The 12,357-nt window shown below is 39.5% G+C and overlaps 1 protein-coding gene across 1 annotated transcript; it reads left to right on the top strand.

The window, feature by feature from the left end:
• Positions 1 to 692: 692 nt before the first annotated feature.
• myl9b (myosin, light chain 9b, regulatory) lies at positions 693 to 11,478 on the top strand. Its single transcript, XM_062997380.1, has 4 exons — positions 693 to 778; positions 8,180 to 8,381; positions 9,268 to 9,429; positions 9,954 to 11,478. Exons 2-4 carry the CDS (start codon positions 8,198 to 8,200, stop codon positions 10,127 to 10,129), a joined length of 522 nt encoding a protein of 173 aa, XP_062853450.1. The 5' UTR covers positions 693 to 778; positions 8,180 to 8,197; the 3' UTR covers positions 10,130 to 11,478.
• Positions 11,479 to 12,357: the final 879 nt, after the last annotated feature.

The following is a 12,357-nucleotide window of genomic DNA, read 5'->3' as shown; positions in this document are numbered from 1 at the left end:
ACCATGAGCTTGTTGGACATGTCATTTCTAAAGCAATTGCTATTAAAATAGAGTGACCTCTATGTGGTTTCTTTAACTTTAACAACAGCCACTCTTCTAGGGAGGCTTCTCACAAGGCCAGGGCTCTGTGCAGACCTCAGAAGTTTATGTTTTGCTTTGTGCACAGGGGCAAAGTCATGCTGGAACAGGAAACGACCTTTCCTAAACTGTTGTTGCAAAGTTATATTTATAATTTACACCTCTTAGCAATTGTTGTTAGAAGTGGTGTCCCAATACTTTTGTCCATACTGTGTATACGGGAACTTTGCCTATTTAGGAAACATTTTCATGTTCTCAGAAACAGTCATGCTTTTGTTCTGTAGCATAAACTGTAGACCCACTAGCCATTCTATGTTAACCATAAATCCCCTTTCTCTCTCACACACATACACAGACACCCCTTCCCCCACACCCCCACATACACACACTTTTCTCTAAACAAGGCTGCATTCCTTATCTGTGTTCCTGTCATTTTAGCCCAAACATCTGAGTATCCCATTCTGTTGAGCTCAGACTGAGAGGCAGGCCACATTCTTTTTCCTAATATGGTTAAATCCCTGTTTGAGCCGGCCTCGTTTGGAAAAACTGGTACAGTCCATTGGCTAAGGGTGAAATGGGAGGGGTGCACTACTAGGCTGATCCTTGAAACAAACTTTTAAACAGTGAGAGTAACTGTCTCCCTCCTTCTGTACCACAGACAAAGCCTAGTAGGCAGTTTTTATTTTGACCTGAAGCTAAGGTGAGTATCATTTACTTTTACCCTGATGTTTATATGTAGATGTAGGAATGGTTTTGGAGCTGGTCTGTGTTGCTGTGGTTTGCTGTGGTTTGCTGTGGGATACAAATGGCCACATACGTCATGTACTGTACGCTCAGTTATGTGGCCATGGCAAAAGCTGACCTATGGTCAGTTTCAGTTAAACAGGACAGACAGCTAAAGAATAAACAATGCTATTTGCAAGTGGTATTTTTAATGTAGTGGGATATTGTGCTTCCATGACAGTGTCCGTGTGGGATTGTTTATTTATTTATTAGGATTTTACTGTCATGTTTTACACTTTGGTTACATTCACGACAGGACAGGATGTTTATAGGTTACACATGATTAATCAGTTCAGGTTCAACGACAAACACTGTCAGTTAATCTACATACTTTGACTGTGGGACGAAACCAGAGCTTCCGGAAGGGAATCGAACTCAGGACCTTCTCGCTGTGAGACGACAGTGCTACCCATCAAGCCACTGTGCCGCCCCCGTGTGGGATTGTTTCCTCATGAACCACTTCACTGCTGCATGGGATAGGCGTGTCAATAAGAAAAGTCATCTGCAGCTTTTAGTTGTGATCTACAGCCCTGCTTTCAAATGATGCTTTTAAACCGACTGATGAATTCCTCACCCTCCCATCCATACTGTAAAGATTTTGGGGTTTTTTGGAGTTGTGTATTGACAAGACTTTGGTTCTGACCTGCTTACAGGTAAAAGTCTGAAGTTTTTTTTACTTTCCGTGGTATTGATGCTGCCAACCAGCGTCAAAGATCAGAGAATGTGAGACTGTGTGCAGAGATCTTCAGCTCTAAAAAATGACAAGGAGCATTTACAGAAAACAAACCCAGTTATTAACCACCAGAAGTAAAAAGGCAACTGAAAACCAGGAATAATTACCTGGTTGAAAATCATACACACAAAGTCAATCATTAGACAGATCAGCATCAACTCCTAGCTCAGGGTTGCAAATACAGTGGTACCTTGTAATTCAACATCCCCTAAACTCAATGCCCTTTGTCGAGAAATTTGTGCCCTTAAACTCAACGTTTCCCTTAAACTCAACGTGTTCAGTTTGTTTTTGAAAAGTATATTTATTTAATTTCAAATTAACAATGAACAGTCCCTTTGTTCGGAGCACGTCATCAAAGTGTGCATATGAGACGAATCTGCATTTGTGTGGAATAACCATCAGATTCACTCTGAAAGCGTTCACATGTTTCTGTGTTTAGCTGGATTTTCCACACTGTTTCACTTTTAAACTTGTGTTACAGCTCGGGTTCTGAGAAATTGTAAGAACCAGCTTTTTATTTCAGTGTTTTTATATTATATTTGTGTTATTTTCAGTGTATAAGTGTTAAAAACAACCCCATAAATTTACATAAGCCTAATATATATGCCGTTCCACAGGACCACGGAACGCATTAACAGGTTTCCCATACATCCTTATGGGAAAAAAAATACTTTTAAACTCAACGCCACTCCTGGAATCAATGGAGGTTGAGTTTCAAGGTACCACTGTAACAAACCAGGAATGTCATGAGCAATCATGGACATTTTTTGTGTCAGTGTGCATAATTTTTTATTTAAAATAATTTAATAAATGCTTAACATGCATCACATTATTCTGAAGACCTTCTTTATGTACACACAGTTTTACATTCTGAGAATAAAATAATTTAAAGGCATTTTAACATTCCAGAGGTAAAAAATTTCTGGTAACGTGACCATATGATTATATACGTATCTGCAGGTAAACTAATAAAAAGTGACATTTAATCAAATAAAATGCTAAATAAAATACCTTACATTATTTTAAAAAAATAAAAATAAAATGTGAGGCGGCACAGTGGGTAGCACTATCGCCTCACAGCAAGAAGGTCCTGGGTTTGATCCCCAGGCGGGGCGGTCCGCGTCCTTTCTGTGCGGAGTTTGCATGTTCTCCCGTGTCTGTGTGGGTTTCCTCCGGGAGCTCCTGTTTCCTCCCACAGTCCAAAAACATGAAGTCAGGTTGGAGACACTGAATTGCCCTATAAGTGAATGGGTGTGTGTGTATGTGTGTGTGTGTGTCTGCCCTGCGATGGACTGGCGTCCCGTCCAGGGTGTTACCTGTGTGCCTTGCGCCCATTGATAAGCGGTTAAGAAAATTATGAATGAATGAATGAAAATAAAATTTGAAACATGACAAAACAAGCAGATTTAAAAGTGCACTATATGACCAAAAGTATTTAGACACCTAAACATGAGCTTGTTAAACATATATGCTTCCAGCTTTGAAGCAACAGTTTAGGGAAGGCATTTTCCTGTTCCAGCATGGCAGTTAAAGAAACCAAGAGCCTTGACCTCAGCATCACTGAACAGCTTTGAATTTAACTGGAACATCAGTTGAGGCTTTCTCGACCAACTTCAGTGTTCAGTTACACAAATGCACTTTTGACTGAATGGGCACAAATTCCTACAAACGTTCCTCAAAGTCTTGTGAGAAGTCTTCTCAGGAGAGGGGCTGTTGTTATAGCTGAGTAGATCATACAGATGTCACTACTTTAATACCATTTGTTTTTTAAACTTGTCCAACAAGTTCATGGTTGGGTGTCCAAATACTTTTAGTTGAATTGTTTGAAGACAATGTGGTAGGAAAACAGCAGTCCAATGGACAGTATTTCTATTTTGAGTGAGCAGAGACTGGGCAGTTAAAAGCAATCATTTACAAGTGCCAGTTGGCTGTTATTACAGCTGCTGTACTGCCACCACTAAACTATTTTCCAGAAACAGCTGTTGAGTCAAACACCCAACCACAGAAAATGTAAAGATCAGAGGAGTTGTGTGTGTTTGGTCATGTATCAGTTTATACCAAGATCCCGTCTAACTTATAAAAATAATAATAATATAACAAAAAGCTTTTGAATGTTTTGAAGGAAAATGCCTGATTACAAATAGAGTTGCCCAAATTGTCTAATAATTAAAGTCATTATAACTGCTGTATATTTACAACCATTCAAGTGTGTGTTAAACGTGTGCATTATTAAACAATGCATTGAAATAAATGTGCTAATCTCTTCTACCTTTGTTCAAATATGAGCTGCTACCCTGGACATACATTTTAACATACAGTATTTCCCAGTAATGAGAAAGACAACATACCCAGTATACTCAAAGCTTAAGTAGAATGAAAATCAAGAGGTATATTCAGTAATAATACCAAGATAAATCAAAGAAAACTATATTTCCTTTTAATGTTTTACCACTGCTTAATCCTGGTCAGGGTTGCCATGGGTCCATCTCTACCAGGAAGCAAGGCGCTCAGGGCAAGAATACATTGGACAGGATGGCAATCCATCGTGGGGCCTCGGCCACCCTCCCCAGACATAGTCAATCACGTCTATATATAGATGCATGTAAAGCCGATAATAATACTATATAATAATATAATAGTTTTGTTTTAAGATAATAATGTGATAATGTGATTATTCTGTTCATCATGTAGTTGACTGGTTGGTTGGTTGAACTTTAAATGCGACTTAAAGCGTTTACCACATTACAGCTAGATAATAAGTTTGCTCACCTACAGTGACATAGTCATCCATGACCAGGAGTCTGAGAGAGCGTATTTGGACACGGTCTCTTGGTAAAACAGATGGCATTTCTGTCTCTTATCAATCTAAATGACGCATCAATGACCAATCACATGCATTAGTGAGCTTTTAAACTGGCTGGCTTCACGTGTCACTGAGGAAGCATATCTAGCCCACACATTCCCAGCTAAATGTCATGTAATAGGAAAAGACAGGCTGGAAATGAGAAAAATAGACTCCCTGACTAAGCAGATTTGCTGTTCTTTTCACAGTAGATGGAAAAATGTCACCATAACTATCACAAATACGCTACAGATGCTGTGGACATCAAATACATTAGATTGGAGAAATGCAAGTGAGCTCTCTGATCGTCTATGAACATGGACAGTAGAAAGTAGGACATGGATCCTGTTGATCAGACGCTACAGTGCTCATCAGCCGAAATAGACACATGAGCTCACATCATTCACAGTGTGCTAGTCACTACATTATTCTTGATTGCTGTGTGTAGCTCATGACCTTCTAGCATTCAGCTGTCTCTCAGATTGCCAAACAAACCCAAACCAAAACAGCACATGTGTTACAGTGACAGGTTTGATCTGTTTAAATAGGGGTGGGAGGTATACCAGAACAAAAGTCGGTGTTGCTTAGCGGTTTAGCTCCATCACTCATTACTACTCGGTAAGTTCAGAGCTGTCGCTGTCGTAATTATACTAGTATTATGTGAAAAAGTGGCTAATATTTAAAGCATTAAGGTTAAAACTGTTGTAAATATTTATTTTTATGGAATAAGTTATGCTAATTACTATAGTTCTTACTGTAGTTTTGAATGTGTTCTGAGGTTTTCTGGAAATATGACAAAATCTGCTGCATATATATATATATATATATATATATATATATATATATATATATATATATATATATATATATATATATATATATATATATATATATATATTAGGCTGAGTACAGGATTCTATAATGACATTTAACTTTTTAACATGGTCTCCTGTTTTCTTGTTGTCGATTATGTTTGACTATAGCTTGTGACTTCTCTGTGTCCATATAAATAAGACTAAACTGACTGCATCAGTAAGATTGAGATACAAACGTTATTCATATTCCAGTTAAAAAGCTCTGGACAGATCTAGATGTTCATAATTTATTAACTTTACCTTTTGACTACATTTAAGTACCAAGGTTTGTTTGTTTATTAGTATTTTAACGTCATGTTTTACACTTTTGGTTACATTCATGACAGGAACAGTAGTTACTCATTACACAAGGTTCATCAGTTCACAAGGTTATATTGAACAGTCTTGGACAATTTAGTGTCTCCAGTTCACCTCACTTGCATATCTTTGGACTGTGGGAGGAAACCGGATTGCCCGGAGAAAACCCACACGGACACGGGGAGAACATGCAGACTCCACACAGAAAGGACCCGAACCACCCCACCTGGGGATCGAACCCAGGACCTTCTTGCTGTGAGTCGACAGTGCTACCCACTTAGCCACTGTGCCGCCCAAGTACCAAGGTCATCTGTACAAACATGTGTTAATAAGTACAAAGTACGTGGAACAGTTGTTTCTTTCCTAAGTTTAAACAGAAAATTCAACCTGTATTTAGTGGTCTGGTCTGTGTACCTGAGTTGGCACAATTTTTTATACCTTCTTTTTTAGCCGGGCTTGGAACCAACACTAAGAGTGCACTGAAAAGTGCACTTCCCAATAGCTAGGCTGTTCAGCCAACAGCTTCAGACATAGCCAATCATGACTGTGTAGATTTCCAACTGGTGGATAGTACTGCTAAGATTTAATCCCGGAGCTCAGCGATAGTGGGCAAGCCACTTCATTTTCCTTATTCATTATATAAGGTGACACTGTGGAGCAGAAGGTAGGGTGGGTGCTGCACTGCTCTAGGGTCCTAAGGAGCTGTATTTGTAGGGAGCTTGGTATGTTCCTCCAGTGTTCATGTACTCCTTTAATTGCTTGTTGCACAGTACAGGAAGAATTCTTATGTCATGCTCTGTAATTCGAGACCACTGTAACCTAATTACAGTAATTATTATTATTATAGCCAGTGATATTGGCCAGCCAGGCATCTACACATACATGATTGGCCCTGTGATGGCTTGATACCATGTTTTGGGTGTTACTGCCATGTCCACAGTGTTTAGGACCTGCTGCAATTCTGACCAGGATGAATTCGACAAAATTGAAAAATATATTGTTAATGAATGTGTTTAAATTCTTTTTTCTATTTCTTTTAAATTCTTTTTCTTTTCTATTAACTTTTTTTCATTTCATTTACTGTTGCTTTGATTGTGGAAAATAGGTAAGAAATTTAAGTTCAGATACTGAATAGAGCTCCTCCACTGCCTTTCTAATTTCACAACAACACAGAACATTAGACGAGATTCGTGGCGTTTCTCTGTGTTCTAAGCTCAGCATGTTTTCTGTTGAGATTAGGAGTTATTTTTGTTTCACAAGGCTGAAACATGATTCCAAGAACTGGAATTCACACAGGAAGTGAGGTCTCACTGGGGAAGAAGATACAAGGGAGTTTTGTACTTTATAGACCTTGGGAATCTGTGAGGTACAAGTGTATGGCTGAATCAACACATACACTGTATGCCCAAAAGTATTTGGACACTTGACAATGAGCTTGTTGGACATTCCATTTTCAACAACAAATGGCATTAAAATACAACAGCCACTCTTCTGAGAAGGCTTCTCACAAGTATGTATGTAAGAATTTGTGCCTATTTAGTTAAAAAAAGCATTTGCAAAGCTGGGCACTGAAAACTTGAACTGATGTTCCAGTTCATTCCAAAACTGTTTAGTATGGCTGAGATCAGGGTTCTGTACTGCTAATAGAGTGGACAGTGAGTGGACACTGTATTTAAAAACTCCATCAGCGCTGCTGTGTCTGATCCACTCATACCAGCACAACACACACTAACACACCACCACCATGTCAGTGTCACTGCAGTGCTGAGAATGACCCACCACCCAAATAATACCTGCTCTGTAGTGGTCCTGGGAGAGAAACTACAGTCAGATGGACTACAGACAGTAATTGTAGAACTACAAAGTTCTTTTCTATGGTAAGTGGAGCTGATAAAATGGACCGTAAGTGTAGAAACAAGGAGGTGGTTTTAATGTTATGCCTAGTCATTGTATATAGTCACTGTTGAGTTCTTCCTCCACTGGCAGAGGTGGCGACACCCAGATATAGTGAGGCAAAAAGTAACAGACGGGTACATACCAACACCAAGCCAACAGGAACATTTTTCTAAAGAACTGATCACTGCTATTTAAAATACAAGGCTGAGCTCTGAACCCGTTTGTGTTATTTCCTATACAAGAAAAAAAGAAAATTACTTTCCTGCTTAGGTGAAATGAAGCATATGGTTAGTGGATTACCTGCATGCATACACACATTAACCTGCACACCGGGCTCGCTTAAAGGCTGCACGCTTGAAGTAGTACCAGGTATCTAGCTGACTTGTATGAGGGTAAACTGTGGCTGTACGTGAGCTTTTCTGTTTTCTTTTAATCATGCCATGGTTGTTTGATTAGAGCTGACATGACAGAGACGCTTCCCAGAACTCTTCTACTTCCTCCTCCACAATGTCATAAATCTTCCCAGTAAAGCTTAGGTTGAATTCCAAAAAATCACGCAGCCAAGAATATGCTAGACAGGACTGTTTACAGTCTAGCTTTTAATAACTATACAGTATATCGATCAGATATACAAGAACTGGATAATGTTGACATTGTCTTATCTTTTTCCAACAGGCTTAGACAAGCGCCATCATGTCCAGCAAGCGGGCCAAGGGAAAAACCACTAAGAAGAGGCCACAGAGGGCCACATCAAATGTGTTCGCCATGTTCGACCAGTCCCAAATCCAGGAGTTTAAAGAGGCGTTCAACATGATCGACCAAAACAGAGACGGATTTATAGACAAGGAGGATCTGCATGACATGTTGGCCTCTTTAGGTAAATAGATTACAGGTAGAATGACGGCTTATGACACGTCTGTGGTTTAGAGCAGATTGTGGGATTTCCCAACCTCAAACAGCACTGTCTGTAAATCACATCATGACAAAGGCAATACCTGTAATTGCTTGCAGGATTAAAGCGCCTGTCAGTTTGAGGGGGAATGTTAGCTCTAGGGTTTTACGGGGTGAACTATAGCAGCAGATCTATTTTTCCCATGCAGTAATTGTATTTTAAGATGCTAGCTATTTGTCAAGAGGGTCTGCCATGTTTTCAGTTCTGAGCAGTAAAAATTAGGGTAGAGTAAAAGGCTCCTATGGGGCATGTCCAAGTAGCAGAGGAATGTAAACAATGCTGTCTTATGACACACTTATATTGGATATAAACTTAAGTCCTTTCACCTTAAAAACTGCTATTTTACTGCAGTATTTCTTCTTGGGCACTTGGGTGGCACAGCGGTAAATTAAGCCAACCCACTACCTGAGATCCAGGGTTCCAATCACCAATGGTGCTATTGGCCAGTCAGACACGTTTTAGCTCCATGTAGGAATCTACCACTGGCTGGTAAAAAGAAGAATCTAATAGAATGTGTCAGAGGGAGCGTGTGCTAGTCTGTGGTCCTGGCATGAAGATTAACAATACAGTAACAATACAGTATGGCAGATTTTCACAGCTTTATCCTATTTGGGTCACAATGGGTCCGACAGATCACCAGTCCATTACAGGGCATAATAAAAGGCTGGTACTAGACAATACTAGACAATAATATAAATACACTTATAATAGACAATATCTTTGCATGTCACCCAATCACACATTTGGTTTAATTAAACAGGTAGTTGAAGTGACTCAGCTGTGCTTTTGTACGTCTGCTATCTGTGTGCAGGTAAGAACCCGTCTGATGATTACCTGGAGGGCATGATGAGCGAAGCTCCAGGTCCTATCAACTTCACCATGTTTCTTACCATGTTCGGAGAGCGTCTGAATGGAACAGACCCTGAGGATGTGATCAGGAACGCCTTCGCCTGCTTCGATGAGGAGGGATCTGGTTAGTTTCATTACTAAAGTTACTTCATTACTAAATAAATGTGGAGAGAATGTTTGAAAAATTACTGAATTTGTGGACGTGGGGTGAAATACTGTAGATACTAGTTCGCGCTTGTGTGATTTTACATATTATGCAAATCAGCTCAAATGTAAGTGGATAGATTTATATGGGTCTTGAGGCGTTTTTGTAGAACGTGAGACAGTGGAATCAGGGGAAAAAATTGTCTACGTCATGTGGGACCTCAAAGTTTGACTATATGCAGATCTATAATCATTCGTGGCTTGTTAGCATACATGGCATTATGGACCCCCTGAAGTACCAGGAGATTTAAAAAAAAAAAAACCTGACCAATTCTTCTAAGTAGCTAAAACTAGTTCATGGTTGGATCTTTTACCAGGACAGAAGCTTATTTTGGTATACGTCTCAGATCCAAATGGTTCCATGGCCATGAGATTAACATTGAAGGATAATTGAAGGGTAAATAATCACACTTACTGCTACCTACTAACACTTTTTCTGTGCAGGTGTGATTCATGAAGATCACCTGAGAGAGCTGCTGACCACCATGGGGGATCGCTTCACCGACGAGGAGGTGGACGAGCTGTTCCGAGAAGCTCCCATCGACAAGAAAGGAAACTTCAACTATGCCGAGTTCACCCGCATTCTCAAACACGGAGCCAAGGACAAGGACGACATCTAAATCTCCATACAGACTTTCCTGCCTTCCTAAAAATGATTACCCACATACATGATATGTACATAAAGGGAGAAACACCCAAATAAACAAAGCACTATTGTCAAGCCAGAATGAAGAAAATTACAGATACACTATATGGCCAAAAGTATTCGGACACCTGACTATGAGCTTATTGGACATACCATTTTTAAAATGGTATTTAAAGAGTGACCTGTATGTGATCTTTTTAGCTATAACAACAGCCACTTCGAGAAGGCTTCTCACGAGACTTTGAAGTATATCTGTGGGAATTTGTGCCCATTTAGTCAAATGAGCATTTGATGTTTTAGTTCATTCCAAAGCTGTTCAGTAACACTGAGGTCAGGGGTGTTCCAACACGTTTGTCTATATAGTGTATAGTATATCCACACAAAAATGAAAACCTTTAATTTTTGGGCACTTGCACTTGTGTAGATTTAATAGTTTATATGTGTACACCATGTTAATGTCTTTCCTCACCAGCCCGGTGCATTTGTGTGACTTTCAGTGTTTCATTCGGTTATTATGAAGCTGAGCTTTGCAAAATACACAAAAAAATCCAAAACATTCAGGTAAAAATGAAAGGGTTACGTGACTTTTTTAATGTTAATGAAGAAATTAATTGCAACATGGCTTCAGTGTGATAAAACTGATCTGAACATTATTGTGTTAATTGAAGGTAACAGTGGATTGATTACTTTCTTTAGACCAATTTTATTTTACTTTTATCAACCACTTTATCCTGGTTGGGGTCTCGTCAGATTCTAAGACAGGAATAACCTGGATTAGGTGTCAATCCCTTACAAGGGTTCAGCCATTCCCAACTCAGACATAGTCAATTATACAGTATATGTGTAGTCACCCAGCTAAGAATCAGACCCAGTGCTTAGAAGTAGTGGGCTGGCATGGTAAACCACTGCAGCACCTGATGCCACCCAGCCCGAGTTCATTCATTCATTCATTCATTTTCTTATTCGCTTATCGGGGGGGATCGAACCCAGGACCTTTTAAGCCACCATGCCGCCCTCCAGCCCGAGTTGTACATTCTTATTTTTTCTTTATTTGATATGTGTTTTTGTACGATATCTGCTTCTCTGGTTCTTATTTCACAGATCCCATCTAAAGAAGTTTCATTAAATAAGATCAGAATCTGACAATAACCAACAGGGTTTATTCAACTGGAATGAAGTTTCTGCATTTTGGGAACAGAAGTTTTTTCATTACATGATGTTTCATCTATTTTAACCTCACTTTTGTGCAACTCACTTATATGGGAGACAATCAAAATTGTGCATTTTGTAACCTAATAAAATCTCATGACAATAAGTTGGCAACTTGGGTAAGTGTCTGGATTTAAAATACATGGACTACATGGAAAAATACTCAGGTACATTTACAAGATTTAGCGAACACTTTTATCCAAAGTGACTTACAACTGGGCCTGAATACAATTCAAGCAATTGAGGCTTAAGGGTCTTGTTCAGGGGCCCCAACAGTGGCCACTGGCAACTTCATTATTAGTCCAGTACCTTTACCACTGAGCTACTGCTGTCAAAGCATTTTTCAGAACCTAAGGTAAATAAGATTTGTAGCTTTTTTCTTGTTTGTCCCAACTTAGTCTTTCCATTCCCTCTACAAGGTAGCAGACTAGCACCCACCCCCTCTGACATGTGGAGTCATTGGCCGCTACTTGAAACTGGCCAGCAGTGGATTTTTATAGAAAGCTAACATTTAAGTTTGCTGATGATTCTGTGATTGCATCTTTCCTCAGCAGAAATGACCCTGATCATATCCTCGAATAGGTGGAAATTACAGACTGATGTAAGTCGTCCTTTTTGGACATTCATGTGCCTAAAACTGAAGAGATTTTAGGAAAAAAACCTATGGTCACCTCTTTAGTGGGGATCAATGATCAGGTTGTTGAGCCTACTCACCATTATAAATAATGTCTGAGCTTTGGAATTGATTACTTTTAAACTACAAAGAAAACATATAAATGATAGATTACATACGGCTGCTCTCAGTAGGTGTCACCACAGCGGATCATTCAGCAGCATATTTGATATGGCAGTTGTTTTTTGCGCCACGTGCAACACTCTCATTTATCCAGACCTGGAATCAGCATTAAGGACTGACATGTCCCCTTAATAGCAAGGTTCACATGATGCCATCTACCTTCTGTATTTGCAAGCCCTGCAAACACTTAAGCACCA

The sequence above is a fragment of the Trichomycterus rosablanca genome, chromosome 6, assembly GCF_030014385.1.
Source record: "Trichomycterus rosablanca isolate fTriRos1 chromosome 6, fTriRos1.hap1, whole genome shotgun sequence".
Classification (NCBI taxonomy): domain Eukaryota; kingdom Metazoa; phylum Chordata; class Actinopteri; order Siluriformes; family Trichomycteridae; genus Trichomycterus; species Trichomycterus rosablanca.
The sequence above is the reverse complement of the archived record's forward strand: the minus strand, read 5'-3'. Positions and strand labels throughout refer to the sequence as shown.